Here is a 24061-nt window from a genome sequence, read left to right as displayed (position 1 = left end):
ATCGTTCCAGAGAAGAGAGTGAGATTTATGGGGAAATTTTGTTTATGTTAACATTTTTCAAAAATTTCCACATTATCATTTCACACACTGACATGTAACCCGGTGTTTATAGATAGAGAATATTATGGGTGCACATTCATAATAAATATGAATAAAACTGAAATATGAAAAATATTTTATAATATATTTTGGAAGTAAGTAACGGAGATAAGTCTGCAGAATTTGCGACAAATTTGGGAAATTAAAGTTTACATTACACAGTAACCCAAATAGAAATGCGGCCCAATTTGAAAATTTTGGATTAATATTCCTTGGATTTAGGTATATGGGTATACGGAAATAAATGGTTACAGAGGGTACAACGAAATAACGGTCTCAGGCCCTAAATTTCTTTGGACCAAATCCGTTTCAGGACATTTAGAGTCGATCTAGAGATGTCTGCCTGCTGGAAAACATGATACCTCTCGATGGTAGCATCCGCTTTGGTCTAAATTTTGTACATTGTAATATTATGGTTAAACTTAGATCGAGTTTGGAGATGGGCAAAATCGATTAATTCTTTCTGGTCAAATTTTTAAAGGAAATAATTTACATCATAGAAAGAGAAAGGGTCATTGAATTTTGTGCAAACTAAACAAATCCTAATATACGAATCAGTGTTAGGTCAGTTGCGAAAATGGACAATATCGGCCCACTCCATCAATTACCTCCCCCACAAAGTGTCAACATTTTGAATAAATACAACTCTTATAAAATGTTATATTGGATCCGATTGTCTTCAATCTCCGATTTTCTTCACACATCACATTTTTTCTACTAACACAAGATCTGCTGTGAAAAAGGAATATATCGGTCCACTCCTTCTATTACCTCCCCCACAAAAAGTCGGATTTTGAATATCCATTAAGCTCACAAAACGCGAAACTAACATTCGATTCCATTTAGACTTGGAACATCTGAATATTTCTATCAACATAGGATCTGTTATAAAAACAGTAGATATCGGACCATTTCTTATGGTACTACCCCTCAAAAGGTCAACGTTTTGAATAACCAAAACATTTATATCCAAAATAAGCTTCAGGTTATCTTCCAGCAATTCTTTACAAATTGTTATATCTAAATATTTCCCTCAACCAGAAATCTGATATGAATATAAAATTTATCGGAATTTATGATTTCACATAAACATGGATATAAATGTTCGATTTTCTTGTAATTTAGCCCATACCAAGATTTTTATCTGTATTAGTGAAGTATGCAAATGGAGTACTTCGGTCGACTATATCTGGTAGCTCACGCACATTCTAACATTTTCTAAAAATTATCACATATCTCGCAAAAAAGTAGAGGAAGTAACCAATATAGTCCAAAACTGGCACGAATGATATTTTTGTATGATATTTATATAGGCACGATACGAAATGATAAATATTGGCCCATTCCTTTCGAACCTACTCTTTAGAGGGTCAACAATTTGAATAATAATAACAGAAGTCATAATATATTTAAATAATCGAACATTGGCTGAGGGCCTGTCGGCAAAGCTGACTGAAACTTTTTAACTTGTTTTTTTGTTGAAAACGACAAAGGAAATTTATTTTTTTTATTCTTTCATTTATTCAGTCTTTAAAGAAATACAAATTTGTGCGCTACATAATTACCACATAAAAGATATCATTAATTTTTGGGGTATAAAAGCCCTTTTTACTTTCGCCGAATTTAGCACATTTTTTGAATTCGATGCCAACTTTCTTATAATTTCCCTGTCCAATAATCAGTTAGGGCTGTGGGAAATTTCAAGTGGATTTGATAGTACTCCGTTTGTAGATCAAAAATTCAAAAAACTTCGGTTTCTTTGGCTAAGCCCTTAAAGGCGCTTATATAGACTTGAACATATACATAGGGACCCAAATTTTTTGAGCAGTATTTTTGAGCAATAACTTCAAGAATCATTGTATCAAGTACTTTTTACCTTTTAGACATATTTTCCAGCTTTCTTGGAAAAGGTCACAACTTGCAATGACAATGATTTACTTCATAGAAACCTTCTAAATCTAAATATTTTTGTCAGACTAGGTTAGGTGCAAAAATGGGCATTTGTGCAATTTTGGGCAAACTTTGTAAATACCGATATTTTTACCAGTTCAGGTGCGAACACGAAAAATATTGGCCTACTCCATCATGTACCTCCCCCGGCCTAATACATCATGAACGAAATCTCATAAGCATCCGATTCTCTTCAAGTTTTATACATGCCAATATTGCTTTCAACACGATCTGACGTGGATATGGAATATATCGGCCACTCCTTGCGGTACCTCACCCACCCACCATGGAACTCATACATAGAAAAAATTAGCATCTGATCCCTCTCAAACCCGGCATATTTCAATATTTCAACTAAATAAGATCTGCTTTGAAGATGGCACAGTAGACAATATTGGCCCACGCCTTCGGAACCTTCTCCATTATGCGTCAACAATTTGAATTATCATAACGCAAGCCAAAAAATAAACGGACATCGAGTGAGGGTACACATCAGTCATCAAAAAACCTCTTAAGGACTTCCATTAACGTGGATTTTTTTTTAAATCCTTTCCTTCAAGGACTTCCACAAATGCATATTTTTTTAAATATATTTTCAAGGACTTCAACAAACTTGGATTTTTCTAAAATATTTTTTCAAAGACTTTCATAAAAGTAGATTTTTAAAAATATTTTTTAAAACGAACATCGACTGAGGGTTTACATCAGTCATCAAAAAACCTCTTAAGGACTTCCATAAACGTTAATTTTTAAATCATTTTCTTCAAGGATATTTATATATATTTTATATTTTCAAGGACTTCAACAAACTTGGATTTTTCTAATATATTTTTTCAAAGACATTGATAAAAGTAGATTTTTAAAAATATTTTTTAAAGGATTTAAAAAAACTCAAGGTCTTTAATAGACGGTGATTTTTTAAAAAAATTAACGGGCTTCATTGGACGTAGATTTTTAAAAACATATTTTTTATGGACTTCTATTGACGTGGATTTTTAAAAATATTTTGTACACGGACTTCCATAGGACTTTAAAACATTTTGTTCACTGACTTCCATAGGATTTTAAAAATATTTTTTTCAAGGTTTTCTATAGACATGAATTTTTAAAAATATATTTTTTTTCAATGTCATTAATAGACACGGATTAAAAAAAGTCTTTAATAGACGCAGATTTTTAAAAATATTTTTTCAATGTCTTTAATAGACGTGGATTTTTAAAAATATTTTTTAAGGTCTTTAATAGATGTGAATTTTTAATAATATTATTTTTTTTTTTTTCAAGGTCTTAATAGACTTGGACGGACTTCAGTTTTGACATGGATTTTCAAAAAGGTCTTTAAATAGACGTGGATTTTTTAGACTTTGATTTTTAAAAATATTTTATTCAAGGTCTTAATTGACTTGGATTTAATTTTTTCACGGACTTTTATAGACGTGGATTCTTAAAAATATTTTGTTTTCAAGGACGTGGATTTTTTAAAATATTTTTTTTCAAACTCTTTAATAGACGTGGATTTTTAAAAATATTTTTTTCAAGGTCTTTAATAGACGTGGATTCTTAAAAATATTTTTTTCAAACTCTTTAATAGACGTGGATTTTTAAAAATATTTTTTTCAAGGTCTTTAATAGACGTGGATTTTTAAAAATATTTTTTTCAAGGTCTTTAATAGACGTGGATTTTTAAAAATATATTTTTTTTCGCGGAAACAAATAATTTTTTTTTCGTGAATTTAAAAAAAAAAAAATTTTAAGATCTTTAATATAAGTGAATTTTTAAAAATATGTCTTCAAGGTCTTTAATAGACGTGTTTTTTTAATATTTTTTCAAAGTCTTTAAAAGACGTGGTTTTATAAATTTTTTTTTAAGCTCATTAATTTTTAAATATTTTTTAAGGTCTTTAATTGACGTGGAATTTCAAAAATATTTTTTTCACGGACGTTAACAATATTAAAAGTATATTTCATTCAAAAAGTTAATATTTTTTGAAATATTTTCTCACAAACTGCAATAGACGTGAATTCTTTATTTTAATATTTAATTTAATATTTTTTTTTTCACTGGCTTTGACAATATTGTACATAGTTTATAATATACTTTATTCACAAATTATTGTTTTTAAAAATATTTTATTCAAGGACTTCCATAGATGGATTTATTATGAACATACTTTCTTCGAGGATTCCCTTAAATTTTTTTCTTATATATTTTTTCTGAAAATATTTGCTTTCAGAAACGTGTTTCTTTTATTTTAATATTTTCTTTAAGGACAATGTTGTTTAAAAAAAAAGAAAGTTTACTTGACAGACTGATTTAAAGGACGGAAGGGGATATTTCCCCTTCCACGTCATTATTTTATTATTACGCACATATCACATATTCATCATCATAATTTTAATTTAACCCAGACTTGTTCTTTCACTTTATTCCCCTCACAAGTAGATATGAAAAAACGATGTTACAGAAACGAGTAAATTGCGACGAAAAACACACCAAATATTTTTCATTTTCTGTCAAATTCTCACACACATTTTCTTTCAACGCAGGGAAATATTAAATAATAATTCAAGGCGACTTCTCCTTACTTTTCATTATTTCCTTCATTCATTCATTTCGAGGAAACAACTCACCGGGGATATTTGCCGGCTGGAGGTTATATTCGTATTTTTTTCTCCTTTGATTGGAAAATGTTGCCATTTAAATTAAATTTTATGTGAATGTTAATTTTTATTAAGACGCATGTTAACACAATTTCATTTGGGAGATTTTTAATTTAATTTATTTTTCTTTCTGGTGTTTGTTTTTCATGGATTGCTGCCACTGCTGCTGCTGACGATGACGATGATGGTGTTGGTGATGATGATTATGATACTCTCTCCGTTATAAAGAGGCAATGTGCGTTCCTTGTGGATGGGCGTTTTGTGGGCCTTAACTTCGGGTACTGGTGTGGCGGTGGCATTATTACAAGGTTCAGCTGGTCCGCTTATTGGTGTGGCAATTTCGGCCTCATTATTGCCACCGGTTGTGAATTGCGTAAGTAGAAGCATAATTTTTAAGTGGAATTGAAGAAAATGATAATTTTCACATTGGAGATGGCATTTAAGAGACTTTTCATTATGAAAATGATGTTCGGCACATTAACCTCTTCCCCAAAACCCAATTTGGTTTTTATTCTTTTTACCAAATTCATGCAATTCCTACAGGCTCTCCTTCACATCCTTGTTGAACAGCAAACACTCACTCCCTGGAATGTTTGCCAAATCACAAGCTTCCATTGTTTGTTTGGCAAAACTATTTGTTTGCTCGTCTGTCTGTCTGTCTGCCTGACTCCTTTTTTGCAGAGAAATGATTTCAGCCATACCCCGGCTTTTCCCCAAATTGTAGCCAGAAACTAATTTTATAATTTATTATCACACATAGCAAAGTAGTTATACATATGTATATATGGGGGGATAGAGGAAGGAAATGAAAATGGAAGAAAGGTCCATGGAGTTTGGTTAGAAGTTACAAAAAATAAATAATTACTTATGCCGCTAACGACAAGGGATAGAAAGAAGACTATAGTTAGGGACTATAAAAATTAACGACCAGACAAAGACGAATAGTTCCAGATTTACATTACATTTATTCGGTTGGAAATGGATTGCGAATTAAGAACATGTTTTACATTTAGTAGAGAGGGCAGAGTGTTTATTTTAAGAAAAGATACAATACCGGAAGATATTTTCAAATCTTCAATAAGTAGAATGTCTCTTAGACAGATAAAGAACGTCACCAGACGTTTAAAAAGCCATCGATGGATGGAAAACCTTTCACCAGCCATATACAGATAGCAGGCTGCCCATAATTGCGAAAAATATCATAGAATCACTTTCTGAGTCGATTTATGCATGTCAGTCCGTCCGTTCATCCATGTATCCTTGTGAAAAGAATACAGGACCCATTTATAATCCGATTGAGATGAAATTTTCCAAACAATATTTGTTTGGCTCAAGGACGAACCCTATTGAAATTGGTGATAATCGGATCCGATTTAAATGTAGCTCCCATATATCTTCAATCGATTTAGGTTTAATTGTGCACCACATGAACTGTGTTTTGGTACATCCCACCGAATTTAGTCTAGAAGCAAGTAAATCAAATTTGAAGAAAATCACTTCAGATATATCTATAGCTCCCATATATATGTTTCATCCGATTTGGGGTTTGAAGTCCCTCACATGCGCAATATGCACTCCAGAAGAATGATATTTGGTACCAGACATCAGATACTGCTCTAAAATAATTGTATCAAAATTTGTCAAGATCGGTTCATATTTGGATATAGCTCCCATATCTATCCTCAACCGATTTCGAGTTAATTGTGCACCAAATAACCAATATCAGTCCAAATGACCTGAATTTTGGTACATCCCACCGAATATAGTGTAGAACTAAGTACATCGAATTCGGAGAAAATCGGTTCAGATATGGCTATAGCACCCATATATATGTTTCATCCGATTCGGTTTTTAACTCCCTCAAATTCGTAATATGCATTCGACAACAATGATATTTGGTACAAGATATCTTATAGAGCTCGGAAACACCTCTGCCAAATTTTCGGTTTAGATTTGGATATAAGTCCCGTATATTTCGGGTTAATTGTTTACCAAAAAGCTAATATCAGTCGAAATGTCCTAAATTTTAGCATTCGAGCGAATTCAGTCTGGAAGCAACTACATCAAATTTGATGGAAATCGGTTCAGATATAGCTATAGCTCCCACATATAATATTTCATCCGATTTGGTGTTTGAAGTCCCTCATATTCGTAATATGCATTAAAAAGCAATTATATTTGGTACCAGATACAGGGTGGCCCATGTTCGACGGACCCATGACCCATTCCAATCGACGAGGCTCTGCAGGCAACATTCTTTGCGTCAATTGAATTTTGTACGGGAACAAATGCAAATCAATGCGAATAATCCGTTGTAAAGTGGACCGAGCCATGCCCAACTGCTGAAAACGGCGTTTTTTGGATGTTCTTGGGGACCTCTCAACACTGGCTCGTACGGCAGCGATATTCTCGGCCGTTCGCCTTGGTCGACTTTTATATGGCCCCTTCGGATTAAAAAGAGCCAGTCGAAAATTTTTCGTATAAACGCTTAATGGTGTTCTTAGAAGACGCACTTCTCACATTTTTTTCACAATTGACTTCTTCTGTTGAATGTAAATTTCAACTATTTCATTTTTGGTGAAAATCGATTCAAAATTGGATATGCACCCATATATTATTTCCCTCTGAAACCAAATTATAACCGCTCTAAAGCCAAATGTTGGTAGGTAATATGGTCTACTTCAAATAAATTCTTTTGTTACGGGAGCTCTACTAAATATGCACGGTGGTGTAGGGAATCATACAGTCAGCCCACCCGGCTTTTAACTTTTTCTTCCTGTTTTATTATTTATTTATTTTTTTTAATTACAATCTTTGAGGATCTGTTACGACAAATATTGATAGATCGGCCCCAAATGTCCTGCACCGTTTTTGGTTGGGTTATGAAATATTTATTTTGAGAGGGTCGTATCAACTGATCCGTTCCTCTGCGGCTATTAGGCTGAAAATATAAATGAGTAGTGAATACCAGGAGTTAACGCAGAGAAAATTGTACCGGCAACTCAAGTTGAATGGGGTCCAAACTGATAGGCCCCTTTTGCCAATAACACCTTTTACAGACCTTCTATGGTCGGAAAATCGTTCAGAGACCTTTCTCAAAGAGCCTTTTCTCGCCTTCTTGCCCTTACCCCATTGTCATTAACATAAACTATTCCCCCTCTCACTTTTATGGCCAACTAGTAATTTGTAGTTCGAGTGGGGGATGCTCATAAAAGTTGGTGTTTGGACATTTGGCTTTTGTGGTGTAATTTATTATGTTTGGTTAGTGGCGAAGGAGGTTGATAAACAACTTCTCTCTCTCTCTCTCTCTCTCTCTCTCTCTCACTCTTTTCTAGCAGAGAAAAATTATTCTCCCACTTAATGTTATTTTTCACAGGACCAAAAAAGTGGCATTCTTCTTTGAGTTGTCTGTCTTTTTTCGTCATTGAAATTCCATAGTTACCGCAATTTTTCATCTGCCAGTGTTAACTATGTCAACGGCAACAACAACAAAGGCGGGGACAACAACCACGACATGAACAACATTAGCAGGCTTAGGGACAAATATTTTCACTTGGTCTATGACTGTTGTTTGCTCAACTTGGCTAACCGCACTTACCATGATTAAGTGATTTTAACGCCATCGCTGTGTTGTTGTAGTTGTTGTTGCTCTATGAATTTTGACTGATAATGGGCTATCATTTCTTTGTTGTTTTCAATTCAGGCTATTTAAGGGAGCGCAGAACAATTGCTGCTGGCTTTAATATTAAGACGCAAATAGTTTTTATATATCAAAAAAATAAATATTTGACTTTGGAATAAAAACTTCTGGAGATGAGAAAAATCCAGAATGCTTTTCGAGGTCTCTACGAGATTGTGTAGGGTATATTTTTCACTGCACAGAATATGATTGATGTGTATAATTTTTTAATATTGATATTTGTACTTTATTTCATCTGAACATGGTATTCAAATCTACTTGCTGAAATCATCAAATTCGGCCCTTTTTGGTCTAATGGATGTAAAGAGTGAGATAAAAAAAAACTTCAACAAAGTCAAACGCTATAATTTTTACATTTTTATACCCTACACCACAAGGTGGTACGGGTATTATGTTATTGTGCATTTGTTTGTAACAGGCAAAAGGCAAAATAGACGTATAGTTCCTGTTGATGATCTGCATAGAATCACATTCTGAGTCGATTTATGCATGTCCGTCCGTCCGTCTGTCCATGTATTTTTGTGAACAAAGTAAAGTTCGCATTTATTACCCGATCCAGATGAAATTTTGCACAGATGATTTGTTTGGCCCAAGGACGAACCCTATTGAAATTTGAGATGATCGGTATAATTTACGATATTGCACCCATATATATCTTCGTCCGATTTGCCTTTTATTGTGCAGATATTGGAATTTTGCACATACAACCAAATTAGGCCTGAAAATAAGTATGCCAAATTTAATCGAAATCGGTTCAGATATAGCTATAGCTCCAATATATATTGTTCATAGGATTTGTTATTTTAGTCCTCCGCAGCCGTAATATGCACTCTGTAACAACAATATTTTGGGAAATATATCAAATACAGCTCAGAAATACCTTTCCTAAATTTTATCGAGATCGGTTCGGATTTGGATATATCCCCCATACACAACTTCGTCCGATTTACTTTTATTGTGCACCAAACGTCTAATATTTACCCAAATGGGATGAAATTTGGCACTTACGGCCGAATTGAGTTTAGAAGCTAGTATGCCAAATTTGATCGAAATCGGCTCAGGTGAAGCTATAGCTGCCATATATATTGTTCATCCGATTTGTTATATTTGTTACCCACAACCTAAATATACACTCTCTAACAACAGTATTTGGGGAAATATAGCAAATATAGCAAATACAGCTTAGAAATATTTTTGCCAAATTTTATCGAAATCGGTTCAGATTTGTATATAGCTCCCATATATATCAAATGGGAAATACAAGTCCGAATTTAAAAGATACAAATGTTTCGGCATATTTAGTCCTTTGAATTTTAAATTATAATTATAATCATAGGGTGTATGATTGAATTCTCCCATAAAAACTTTTAATTGTTATGTGGAGCTCTACTAAATTAGGAAAGTGGTGTAGGGCATCATAAATTCGGCCCCGCCCGACTTTAAGACTTTCTTTACTGTTTTTTTTTTTTTTTAATTTTATTGAATGAAAGCAAAAAAATGTCGAACATTTTTATCAAATTTTACAATAAATTTAGATTTGTTCGAATTGGTCATCTTTGGCACGAATTATGGCATTCAAACCGCCAATGAAACCGTCAAATGATGCCCGAATGTTGATCTGCGGTATTTTGGCCCATTCCCGGCGAAGCGCTTGCTTGAGGTGATCGACACCATGGTATTTTTTATTGCCAACCTTGCTTTCCGAGATACTCCAGACACAATGGTCCAACGGATTGGTATCCGGAGATATTGGTGGCCACTGTGCGCTGGAAATGAAGCGAGGAACCTCATTCTGTAAACATTCTTGGGTAGCGCGTGCTGATGGTGCTGAGTCCTTTTTTTAGTGCCAACCCTGCTTTCCAAAATACTCCAGACATAATAGACCAATAGATTGGTATCCGGAGATTTTGATGGCCATTGTGAACTGGAAATAAAGGGAGAAACTTCATTCTGTAACCTTTCTTGTGTGGCGCGTGCTGAGTGCGATGGTGCTGAGTCCTCTTGAAATGTCCAAGATCTGCGGCCAAAATGTTTGCGTGCCCAAGGCTTAAAAACACCCTCCAGAATTTTTTCGCGATAATATTCAGCATTTATTCTGATGCCAGGGTCGATTCATACGAGCGGATAGCGACAATCGGCTGTTATGGGAGTATACACTATCACCATGGCCGGCGCTTGAGTTTTGTTGGTCAACCGAAGGTGCACATTTTCAGCTGACCTCTTTGGCAAGTAAACACTATTATTTTGTTTTTTACAAACTGGTGGAGAACGAATGTTTTCTCATCGGAGAAAACCAAATTCGGCAGTTCACCACTTTCTGCCAAGCGAAGCAACTCTTTAGTTTTTTAGTCTATTTTCTTTCTGTTGGGGTGTAAGTTCTTGCACTTTTTTGAATTTCAATGGTTTTACCCCGAAATCATTTTTCAATATTCGCCGAATGGAATATTGCGATATGTTCAGCTCACGAGCCATTTTTCGGCCACTGCGACGCGGGTTTTGATCAAGACGCTTCTTTACTTTTCGAACCATTTCTGTTGATGTTGTTGTTTTCATCCGTCCCCTTCCTTGACGTCGGGCTACGCTACCAGTATCACGGTAACGAGCGATGGTACGAGACACAAAAGATTTATTCACATTTAAATGCTGGAGTGCTCTAACGATAGCCACTTGTGGTTTTCCAGCCATATATAAAGAAAACACAGTATTTCGCTCGAAATCCATCGCGAATAATTCTTTTTTCTGGAAAATTCTCACCAAAGTGCTCGTAAACAATACAATGAGCTGTCACTGGAATAGTTTTAATAGCTGTCGGTCGAGTGGCTTAGTGGCAGTCTGAAGTTGGTTGCAGTTTCTTCATCTCATCCTGTATAGCTCACTGAACAGAATATGATTGATGTGTATAATTTTTAATATTGATATTTGTAATTTTATTCATTTGAACACGGTATTCAAATCAGCTGGGCCTCTTTGGGCTACTGGATGGAATTTATTATTTTTTGTATCCCTAATTTTTTCAGTGTTTCCATTTGACTATTTTTCCTCCAAATCTATTGGCAAAAATCATCGAACCCAAAAACCCAATACAGATCTCGGACATTATTGCTAACAACATTTCTTATTTTATTTTTTTGCTACGACAAATGACCATTTGTAAATATATGTATTTGTTTTGGGTTTTGCAGATTGCCATACATTTCTATTAACACTAAATTACTTTTAAATGACTTTTAGCTTTAAATTATGGTCATTTTTTATTATTTGTTTTATTTTTCTTTATTTTCGAATTTGTTATTGGATTTATTTGTTTATTTTTTTTATTTTTGGTTTTGTTGGTATTTAGCAATTTTACTGGGCATTTGGGAGGTTCTCATATATCACACAGACACACTTGCACACACACTCGTACACAAAACAATGGCCATAACTGAATTTTCCAAAAAACTGAAAATATTCCCAAAAAACATAAATAAAAACAAACGGAACACTGCTGTTGTTGTGACAGATTTATTGCTGTAAGTTCAATGTTGTTGTTGTTGCGGCGCTCTCCATATATTTGTTTGTTGTTGTCCATTTATGTCCCATGCTCTGGGTTATTAGCACAGCTATTCATTCATTCCGCCTGATACCCTCCGGCGGGTTAAGGGTTCAAGGCATTTAATTTCTCTCGCTCTCTCAGTCGCTTGTCAGTTTGGTGTTTGGCTGGCAAAATAATGTAGTTCAAGTTTGAATTTATTGTGGACCCGGGCGAAAGTGAAATTTATTGTGAAATCTTTTAAAGTGTTATAACAGTGTATAACAGTTGGCTGATAAATTTAACAAAAAAGGGAATTCTATAATTTAAGAAAACAACTATTGCCTTTAATTATTCAATTGGCCATGGGGTGTTGTAACGTGGTTCGCTACATTGTAGGAATATCGTAATTACGAAATAAGTACTTATATCTCTCCTTGAACTTTTCTGAATAAACATGAATATTTGCCCGGTGTGGACGCCGAACTTTCCGGCTCTAGAAACTATGAAACGTTTTTCACAAATATATAAAGATTCTATAATTGCTTGACCTTCTATAAGAGGCTAAAATTTCCGAACGAGAACAAATAGGCGCTGGATTGACTGACCTTGTTTAAATTAAGTTTATATTCCATAACATTTTTATACTGCCGATTTATATCACATACAATAAGGAACCAGCAAAGTTTTCACGTTTTTGAGAAAGTAATCCTGGAATTTTGATGAACTTTTATACTGCTACCGTAACTCTCACCTGTACACAACTACATTTTTTTTCGATAGATGCTTGGGTGTTACGACCATCGAAACCACCTTCCCTTTTTTAGACAGGATTATCTTTCGTAAGTAAGAAGGAGAAAGAGAATAAGTTCATCACAATGTTGGACTCCACCCAAGTCAAATAAACCATTACAAGTTATTGTAAACAAGCTATTTTTTGAAAAATTATGGGTTACTCTTTAATAATTACCAAAGCAAAAGAATGCTTCTTATTACCAAGGAATGAGTAAACATGGTACTAAGTGTGGGTATCGGACGACAATACCATAGGCATTGGTAGAAAATAAAATACACAAGTTACAAAATATCAATCGGTTTTATCAACAGATGTATATAGATATATATGTATATATAGATATATTGGAACTTATGTTATGATTATGGGCCAGTATTGCCCATTTCCGATATAAATATTGCGACGTGCCAGTTTTGGACTATATCGACCATTTCCATTACTTTATATGAAATATGTGAAAAATTTTAGAAAATGTTGACAAGTGCATGATGTACCAAATATAGTGGACCGAAGTACTTCATTTTCACACCTCATCTAATTCAGCTAAAAATATTGGTATGGACAAAATTACAAGATATTCGAACATTTATATCCAAATTTATGCCAAATTATAAATTCCATATTCATCCATATTAAGAGAAATATTTAGTTTTAAAGCATCGCTGATTTGTGACGCTATATGTCATCTTCACAAAAGGTCGTGTGTTAGCAAAAAGGTTTGTAAGTACGAAATTTGCAGAAAGTTGAATGCTTAGATGACTTACTTTGAGCGTTTGGTTTCTCCAAAATAAATGTACCAAAAGAAATGGTCCGATCTGTGCCGTCTTTGAAACGGATCTTGTGTTGATGGAAATATTGAGATGTACCAAGTCTGAATGGAATCAGATGCTAATTTCACGTTTTATGAGCTCCATAGGTATTCAAAATTTTGACCCTTTGTGGGGGAGGTACCTGAAGGAGTGGACCGATTTATTCCATTTTCACAACAGATCTTGCGTTGATAGAAATATTTTGATGTGCCAAGTCTAAAGGGAATCTGATGTTTATTTCGCTTATTATGAGCTTAATGAATATTCAAAATTTCGACATTTTGTGGGGGAGGTACCAGAAGGATTGAACCGATTTATCTTAACACCAGACCTTGTGTAAATAAAATTATTGGGATGTGTGAAATTTGAAGACAATCGGATTCTTAAATCACATTTTAAAAGAGTTCTAATTATTCAACATTTTGACGCTTTGTGGGGATGACCTTTTGTGGGGAAGTAGTGGACCGATATTGTTAATTATCGCACCTGACCAAGAACTGACGAAAATATTAAGATTTGGAAAGTTGGAGCAAAATCGGATTATCATTTTTCTTTCTGTGCAGAAAATATTTCTTGTTGAAAATTTCGACTTTTTGTGAGGGAGGTACTAGGAGGAGTAGACCGAGTTATTCCATCTTAACAACACCTTGGGTTAATAAAAATATTTTGATGTGTGAAATTTTAAGGCAATCGGATTCTTACATCACATTTTAAAAAAGTTGTAATTATTAAAAATGTTGACCCTTTGTGGGGGAGGTGCTTGGTATAGTGAACCGATATTGTTCATTGACCAAAAATATTACGATGTACCAAGTTTGGACCAAATCGGATACTTCCTTCGAGAGTTATCGTGCGGACCAGCCAACAAGAGAAACAGACGGACGGACGGACATCGCTAGATGGAGTCCAAATATCCTGAAACGGATTTGGTCCAAAGAGAAGGAGAAAAATGTCATTTTGATGAGGCACGTTTTGGCCGTATCAAATGATATATACCCTCTCTAGCCATATGGCTGAGTGTATAAAAAAAAAGAGGGAAAACCAGTAAGGTCAAAAGTCGGACGGAGTCGACTATATGATACCCTACACCACTATGCGTATTTAGTAGAACTCTCGTAAAAAAATTAGTTTATATTGGGAATTTTTGTGAAGTAAATCACACCAAGTATGAGTCTGATTTGAATGGATATAATGGTTATAGAGAATATTGAATTATATTAAGAACTATTTATTGAAGCAATAAATATAGACATTCTGTTGAATATGAAAGAAATATAAAATTTGGGATGATATTACATATAAGGTGGACACTAACCGTAAAATCGGATGAATATGTATATCGAAGCTATAAAACAATGTGAACCGAACTCAATACAACTTGGCAGAGGTATTCTCTGTATCTGATGTCCGGTATCAAATATCATTGATGTGGAGTACCTAAATCCGAACCGATATCAATAAAATTTGAAACTGGTATTGCTGGGGTGTATCTGATATCTGGTACCAAATATCATTCTTGTGGAGTGCATATGAGGGGTTAAACATAGGGGAGGGCGTTAAACACCAAATCGGATGAAACGGATATATGGGAGCTATAGCTATATCTGAATCGATGTTTGATGTATTTGCTTCCAGCTGAATTCCGTCGGATGTAACAAAATCCAGGTCGTTTGGACTGATGTTGGCCATTTGGTGCATAATTAAGCCGAAATCGTTTGAGATATATATGTGGGAGCTATATCTAAATTTGATCCGATTCTCACCAAATTCAATAAGGTTCGTCCTTGGGTCATATTGCTTGGAAAATTTCATCTCAATCGGATAATAAATGCGATCTGCATTTTTTCACCAAAATACATGGAGAGACGGACGGACGGACAAACATGCATAAATCGACTCAGAAAGTGATTATGGGTCTACGCTTCCTTTTCCATGTTACAAACAAATGCACAAAGACATAATACCCTTACCACTATGTGATGTGGGGCATAAAAATGGATAGAGGGGGGATCGACTCCTGAAATGCACTTTGATCATATCAGATGACATATTCATCCGGTATTTCTAAAGTTGAGGGTTGAGGTCATATGATCACAGTAGTAAGGTCTCAACGTTGAAATCAAGTTTTTTATTTTCTTGTAGAACCCAATATTCGTAGTTTTTGGCACTTAATAATTAGCCAATTAAAAATGAGTCTCTGAAGTCATTTTTAAAATTCTGAACATAGTAAAAAATATTCTAATATTCTAAGGATCAATTTAGTGCTCAATTTCTTGTTAACTTTTGGTAATTTTTCCATGGGCCCAAAATGTTTGGCTATCTCAGTTAACCACATTTATTTTGTTGACAAATAAATAAATTCATTGGTCAGCTACGACAAACAGGCGATGACACCATAAAGACATTTCCAATGAAATGTGTTTTTTGTTATGTTTTTCTGGAAATCCCTTTGATAAATTATTCCTGAATAAATCCATGTTTTCGACCCAAGAAGACATAGCCAATGAATATTTTATTGACATTTTTATATCTAATAATAAAAATCGGGCGCATAAATTTTGACTATGAATAAAAGATAATCGAATGGGAAATGTGAGACCATAGAAAGTAAACAAATAAACTAAAATTAAAAGCAAACGAATAGATAGAAGAAAAAAATCAGGAAAACATAACAAAATCAAATGTCCTTTTTTGGAGAAACAGATAGCCGGCTAATGGGAGAAAAGGACAAAATTTAAATATTAAAGCAGGTGGTTATTGGAAGTCAAAGAAAAAAAAGAAACCCAAAAAACATTTTATCATTTCTGTGTTGTTTTATTTTTACCGCAAAGGAATAAATCTCGAAATTTGTTTTGGGTGTCCTTTTCATGATTGGCATACCGTGCTAAGGGGTATACAAAGTTTCCCAGAGAGCACTCAAAATCAGAGGATTCCAAAACGAAAAAATCAAAAATATTAAATAAATATACATATATAAAAATTGTAAAATCCCACCTACGCCCCTGTTTTCTATACACAAAATTGAATTATCTATTGAAAAAGCATTCCTTTTAATTTCCTCTTTATTTCTATGCCAATATTAAACTAAACCCCTCCCCCTGAAATAAATTCATGTTTTTCTCCCATTTCATCTCGATTTGTTTTTTTCATTGTTATTTTAGGGTCTCTTTTGGGCATTGGCCTGCATTTGGTTGATTTATCCCGGCACCCGGATACCCCACATCAAGGGCGAAGCGATGAACGAGACATCGGCATATCCATTTCTCTACACCGACTATTTGCCAACGGAGTTTTTGATCAATGGCATTGTTTCGTGTCTGCTAACGGTTGTGAATGTGATTTGCATTTTTATTACCGCCATAATTGTGTTGAAAATTAAGGAAGTCTCGGCGCCATACACAGCCAGTCCGGATTTGAAACGGTAAGTACACCAATGGGAGAGATTTACGAATTTAAATTAAATCTCCGAACTGGGCTATGCAGTATGGGATGCAAGTGTGTGGAAGCAGTCAAACGATAAATGAGAATGATATATCATAACATTAAATCATAAATAAAAGTCAGGGTCAAAAAGGAAGAGCAGAATATAAATAACGCAGGGATCAAACTGTGAAACCTTGACAAACAAAAAAAGAAAGAAGATAAAAAAAAAAAAAAAATAATGTCATAATCATTGGCCATTATTATGGCTCGAAGAGAAATTAGATGAAGACGTTTAAAAAAGAAAATAGTTAAATAAAAACATTTTTAGAAACAAATAAAAAAACAGATTAAATAGGAAAAACAGTAATAGTAGAAACAAAAGTCCGTATCTGTTAAAAACGTGAAAAAAATTGTATACCCACTGATCTAAGCATAAATCACGCCTTTTAAAATATAGCCAAATTCAACTTAATCTCTTAATTACACTAAATTCCAACTCTTCGGTCAAACTCAATCCCCGCAAATTTGAGTTTTCTGTTGTCTCAGCTATGTTTCAAAAATGGTGAAATCTTGAATATTTTTCCAAGAACCTACAAACAATGCTAAGTAGGACCACTAAGGCAAAGTTTTGTTAATTTTTTTCATAATGACAATAGTCATTGTCAAAATATGTATCCACGAACCAGTACCCGCAACTTCGTCAGCGAAAAGTCAACCTTAAAATTTTAAATTCGTTCCAACAGTACGTGTTACCTCTTTTTATAGCCTCCACCATTCGTCAATGATTCGTTTGTAACTCAGCGAAATAATAATTTCAGACCCAACAAAGTATATACAGGGTGAGGTAGAAAAACTGCAACAAAGTTAATCGCCATAATTTTATTTTTTTTTTTTTAAATTTATTGAATAAGAGCAAAAATGTCGGAAATAGCATCACATTTAAGAATAAGTTTAGATTTGTTCGAGTTGAGTTAATCGACACATTGGCACTTTTTAGTGCCAACCTTGCTTTCTAAAATACTTCAGACACCAATGGCAACAATGGTGAGTGCGATTGTGCTGTTGAAATGACCAAGGTCTTTGCTGCCCAAGGCTTAAACACACCCTCAAGAATATTTTTGGGATAATACTCGGCATTTATTCTGATGTCACGGTCGATTAATACGAGCGGAGAGCAACCATCGGTTCTTATGGCGGCCCACACCATCACCATGGCTAGTGTAAGTTCTTGCACTTTTTGGAACTTCAATGGGTATATACCGATCTCATTTTTCAATATTAGCCGAATGGAATATTACGATATGTTCAGCTCACGAGCCATTTATCGGCCACTGCGACGCGGGTTTCGATGGTACGAGACACAAAAGATTTATTCACATTTAAATGCTGGAGTGCTCTAATGATAGCCACTTGTGGTTTTCAGCCAAATATCACTATCACGCTTGAATTCCATCACGAATAACTTTTTTCTGGAAAATTTTCACCAAAATGCTTGTAAACAATACATTGAGCTGTCACTGGAATAATTTTAACAGCTGTCGGGCGAGTGGCTCAGAAATGACAGCAGTCTGAAGTTGGTTGTAGTTTTTTCATTTCACCCTGTATATTCTTGATTATAATAAACTTCTAAGTCGACTTTAACTAAAATGTATTTCTTTTAGTTCGTAATATATTTTAGCTTCGGTGAAAGAACACTATATTTAACGGTTTTCCTATAGCGCTCATCATGATCATCATAACCGCATTTTTACGCTGTTTTTATACCCTACACCACATAGTGGTAAGGGTATTATGTCTTTGTGCATTTGTTTGTAACATGGAGAAGGAAACGAGATAGACCCATAGTTACTTTTGAGAACCTTCATAGAATCACTTTCTGAGTCGATTTATGCATGTCAGTCCGTCTGTCCGTCCGTCCGTCTGTCCATGTATTCTTGTGAACAAAATGCAGGTCGCATTTATTATCCGATTGAGATGAAATTTTCCAAACAATATTTTTTTGGCCCAAGGACGAGTCGAGAATCGGATCAAATTTAGATATAGCTCCCATATATATATTCATCCGATTTCGGGTTAAATGTGCACCAAATGTCCACTATCAGTCCAAATTACCTGAATTTTGGCACACCCAACCGAGTTCGGCCTAGAAGCAAGTATATCAAATTTGGAGAAAATCGGTTCAGATATAGCTATAGCTCCCATATATATCTTTCATCCGATTTGATCTTGAAGTCCCTCACAGATTTGGATATAGCTCCCACATATATATTCTTCCGATTTCGGGTTAATTGACCACCAAATGGCCAATATCAGCCCAAATGGCCCGAATTTTGGCATATGTGACCGAGATTAGCCTTAAAGCAAATACAACAAATATGGAGAAAATCGGTTCAGAGACAGCTATAGCTCCCATATATATGTTTTATCCGATTTGGTGTTTAAGCCTCTCACATTCGTAATATGCACTCCACAAGAATGATATTTGGTAACAGATATAAGATACAGCCCAGAAATAGCTGTTTGTAATTTTATCGAAATCGGTTCAGATTTGGATATAGCTCCCATATATATCTTCATCCGATTTCGGGTTAATTATGCACCAAATGGCCGATATAAGTCCAAATGGACTGAATTTTAGTACATCGGATCAAATTCAGCCTAGAAGCAAGTATATCAAATTTAGTGAAAATCGGTTCAGATTTAGATATAGCAACCATATATATGTTTCATCTGATTTAGTGTTTTAGACCTTTACATTCGTAATATTCACTCCACAACCGTGATATTTGGTACCAGGTATTAGATGGAGCACATGAATAGCTGTTTTAAATTTTATCGAAATCGGTTCAGATTTGGACATAGCTCCCATATATATCTTCATCCGATTTCGGGTTAAATGTGCACTAAATGGTCAATATCAGCCCAAATCACCTGAATTTTCGTACATAAGACCGAATTCAGTCTAGAAGCTAATACGTCAAATTTGGAGAAACCCGGTTCAGAGATAGTTATAGTTCGTAAAATGCACGATAGAATTAGATAGATTTTGATTTTGTACCAAATATCTCATAGAGCTCTGAAATGCCCTGTATAAACCTTTTTACGAGAGCTCTACTAAATATGCATAGTGGTGTAGGGTATCATATAATCGGCCCCGTCCGACTTTTGAGCTTTCCTTACTGGTTTTTTTATTTTTTAATGGCCCCCCCATACAATGGTACTTTTCCTATAGCCGCCATACAAAGGTACTTATACAAACTAGACCCCATTTTTTGAGTTTTTTTTTTAATTCGGTATTTTTAGTTGACAATGACTTCTACTTTCGTTGTCAAAACATTGTTCATTTTTGTCCTCGGTTTCTATAAAACGGTACTCACTGATATTTGGTATTTTGGTGATTTTAGTCACTGTTTTATTTGGAATTAAAAATTTGTATTTAAGAAACGGTATAGACAGAAAATTATATATAAGTTTCGATCATGGTATGGCCCCTTTATAATGGTTCCACCCACATTATTGTATTCTGAAAACTTAAACAGCATTGTCCACCGATCTCACTGATATTTGCAGTTTGAAGGCAGATACTTTTATTTAAAAAAAACTTGTTGTTGCAAATTGTGGAGGGTGTTGAAAGTTTTTCCTGGCTGAACTTAATGTTCATTCCATACGACACACTGTGGTACAGGGAAACCAAATCGCCCCTTAGTTTTTTTTTTTTTTGAGGATCCTCATAGAATCACTTTATTATTCGATTTATGGATGTCCGTCCATCCGTCTGTCCCCGTATTTTTGTGAACAAAATGCAGGTCACATTTATAGTCCGATTTAGATAAAACTTCTCACAGGTCATATTTTGACCTAAGGATGAACCCTATTGAAATCGGAGAAAATGGATTAAAATTGAATATAAACGTCTATTTATCTTTTAATTATGCATAGTGGTGTAGGATATCATAAATACAGTCCCATCCGAATTTGAACTTTCTTTACTGGTTTATATGCATTTTGGAATTTGGGAAACTTTGTGGGAGAACTTTATCATTAACGTATTCTTGAAACTTGTATGGCTCATACATATAGGTAGGCTATTAATGTATGTTAGTGTACTTGGCCTTTATTAAAAGTATTTGTCTTTGGCTGTGTTTAAATATATCTATTGCAATTCGCAAAGTAATTTATACCCTCATATAGCTTTTCCTACCTTCCCATATAGAACTTCAATAAACTAAGACATAGTGGAATGGAAAACTCATTCAAAAAACAGATAAATTCCTTAAGGAATTTAAAACTTAAAAACCGATTTCTTAAATCATCTAGTAGCTAAGCTGCCTTCATAAATTACATGTGTTTGTATGCCAGTGGCCAAACCACAGCCATATTTGAAAATAATTGATTTGAAATCGTTGTTTCATGTAAGAAACATTTTCAATAAAAAATCGTATAATGGTGGGGCGTTTAGACAGAGTGCCTCATTTATAAAAAAGATAACAGGAAGCACAAGAAAAAAAACGATAACAGTTTTTTAAACCCCTGGGCAACATATGTGATATATTTGAACAAACAGAAAAAAAGTGAAAATACTAATAATAAAAAATGATGTGGGTGGGGTAAGGTTTGGAAAAATAATTGATGTTGATATTGGCCAGGGATTACTTTATATATATACACACACACTCATACATGGCGTTAAATTAAAAATAGAGAAAAAAATACAAACAGAAGCTACCGACTTCATGGGAGGCAAGGTAGAAAAGATATTTTTAAAGATGATTTTATTTTTGAAATCAAATTCATTTTCTTCTTTATGTCCTTAGCTTTAATATTTAACAAGTAAAAAAGCCATAAGTTCGGCCGGGCCGAACTTTGAATACCCTCCACCATTTGGAACGTATTTGACAATTTTCACAAACAATAAAATCCGTTAAAAATTCTGTTAAAATCTTAAAAATACCGAATGAAGCTGTTTACGGTCAACATGGACCTGCATAGGTAACTTTTGTCATGGACGACATGGAGCTGCATAGGTACCTATTGTTATAAGCCATTACAATAGCATTCATTATGAACATCAAATAAAATCAACAAAGTACCGAATATCGGAAGGTACCGTGTTATGGGGTCTATACCAAGACGTGAAGCTGCACAGACAATTTTCTCTAAAGGTAACATTTGTCATAAGCCATTACAATATTCATATGCGAAACTTAAAAAAAATCGGCAATAATGTATCTAAAATCATCAAAATACCGAATATCGGGAGATACCGTTATATGGGGGCTATACGAAGACGTGGTCCTACATGACTCATTTTGTGTCTTAGGCTGTGGTATCCATTACGAACTTCAAATACCAAACTTGAAACAATTCCGGTAAATATTGTCGCTAAAATCATTAAAATACCGAATATCGGTAGGTACCGTTATATGGGGGATATACGGAGACGTGGACCTCCAGAGACAATTTACTGTCATAGGCTGTAGTATCCATTACGAACTTCAAATACCAAATTTTAAAGAATTTCGGAGAAAAATGTGGCTAAAATCATCAAAATACCGAATATCGGGGGGTACCGTTATATGAGGGCTCTATGAAAGACGTGGACCAGTACAGACAATTTTCTGTCTTAGGCTGTAGTATTCATTACGAAATTTAAATACCAGATTTGAAAGAATTCCGGTGAATGATATCGCTAAAATCATAACAATACCGAATATCGGGAGGTACCTTTATATGGGGGCTCTGCGAAGACGTGGACCTGTACAGAAAATTTTATGTCGTAGGCTGTAGTATACACTACGAACTTCAAATACCAAATTTGAAACAATTCCGGTGAATAATGTTGCTAAAATCATCAAAATACCAAATATCGGGAGGTAGCGTTATATGGGGGCTATACGAAGACGTGGACCTGCATAGACAATTTTCTGTCTTAGGCTGTAGTATCCTTTACGAACTTCAAACACCAAATTTGAAACAATTCCGGCGAATAATGTCGCTAAAACCATCAAAATACCGAATATCGGGGGTTCCTTTATATGGGGGCTATACCAAAACGTGGACCTACATGGCCCATTTTCAATAGCAAAAGTCCTGCAGACATAACATACATTTGAGTAAAATTTTATCAGTCTACTTCAATTCGTTCGGAAGCTAGAGTGTTTTCCACCGATGGACGGACATCCCTAAATCGACATAGAATTTTATGCTGATCAAAAATATATGTACTTTGTGGGGCCTAAATCGAAATATGGTGTTAGAAACGGATTGACAAACTAAATATACCCTCCATACTATAGTGGAGGGTATAGAATACTATTTTTTGTCACACACAATACCTTTTTTATTTTTTTTTTTTTTTGTTCTTTTTTCTAAATCTCTACCACAAATGACAGAAGAATATCAATTAAATTTTTAAGACTTCATTAAATGTATTCTTGCCCAAAAGCAGAAGAAATCTCAAATATATCTATTTAGTTTTGTGGTTATCCTTAGAGAATGAAACTAAAAATCTTTTCAATTTACGAAAAATTGAAAAAAAAAAAAATGAAAGCAAAAAGATAAACGAACAATGTTGTCCATTATTTTTTTATTCATTCATACATTTAATAAAGAGAACACCAGGCAAAATGTGTGCATTGTAATTTCCAACTTTAGATTGTTGCCTAAATGTATGCTATGGAATTTAATATAGAGTTTTTTGTTGTTGCTGTTGGTCTTGTTTTAAATTCTATTTCATTGTGTTGTTGTGTTTCTTGATGTTTCCATTTTTTTGTTTGTTTGCTATTTTGTGAATGGACACAAGGGTAATGTTAGATATGGTTATGGTTTTCATTAGTCATTGGGTGAGTGTGTGTGTGCTCTAGACTCTCTCTCGATGTTGAAAATCCAAACAATCCAAGTGAAAATTTGCAATGCCAAGACATACTTAACAAGAACTGGGAATCGGATATTTTGCTTGTTGGCAAAGCTTTCTATTTTCAATGTCTCTGCCAGGACACAGCAACAAAAAAAAATCCGAAAACCCCTTGAAAGGTATTTCCTTCAAGATTGAAGTTCTTGTTTTCCTTTTTTCCATGAGGAAAGGAGACTCTTCCTCTTTTCTATCCAAAAAA

At 34.4% G+C, this 24061-nt stretch overlaps 1 protein-coding gene across 1 annotated transcript in view; it reads left to right on the top strand.

Moving 5' to 3' along the window:
- Positions 1–24061, top strand: part of LOC101891108 (uncharacterized) — a 130882-nt gene that overhangs the window by 81838 nt on the left and 24983 nt on the right. Inside the window, exons 8-9 of the mRNA XM_059130046.1 lie at positions 4939–5083; positions 16688–16947. Coding sequence (XP_058986029.1) covers positions 4939–5083; positions 16688–16947 — 405 coding nt within the window. The remainder of the gene's footprint in view (positions 1–4938; positions 5084–16687; positions 16948–24061) is intronic.

Source organism: Musca domestica, unplaced genomic scaffold (genome assembly GCF_030504385.1).
Source record: "Musca domestica strain aabys unplaced genomic scaffold, Musca_domestica.polishedcontigs.V.1.1 7, whole genome shotgun sequence".
NCBI lineage: Eukaryota > Metazoa > Arthropoda > Insecta > Diptera > Muscidae > Musca > Musca domestica.
Note: the sequence above shows the minus strand (reverse complement) of the source record. Positions and strands in the feature narration are given on the sequence as shown.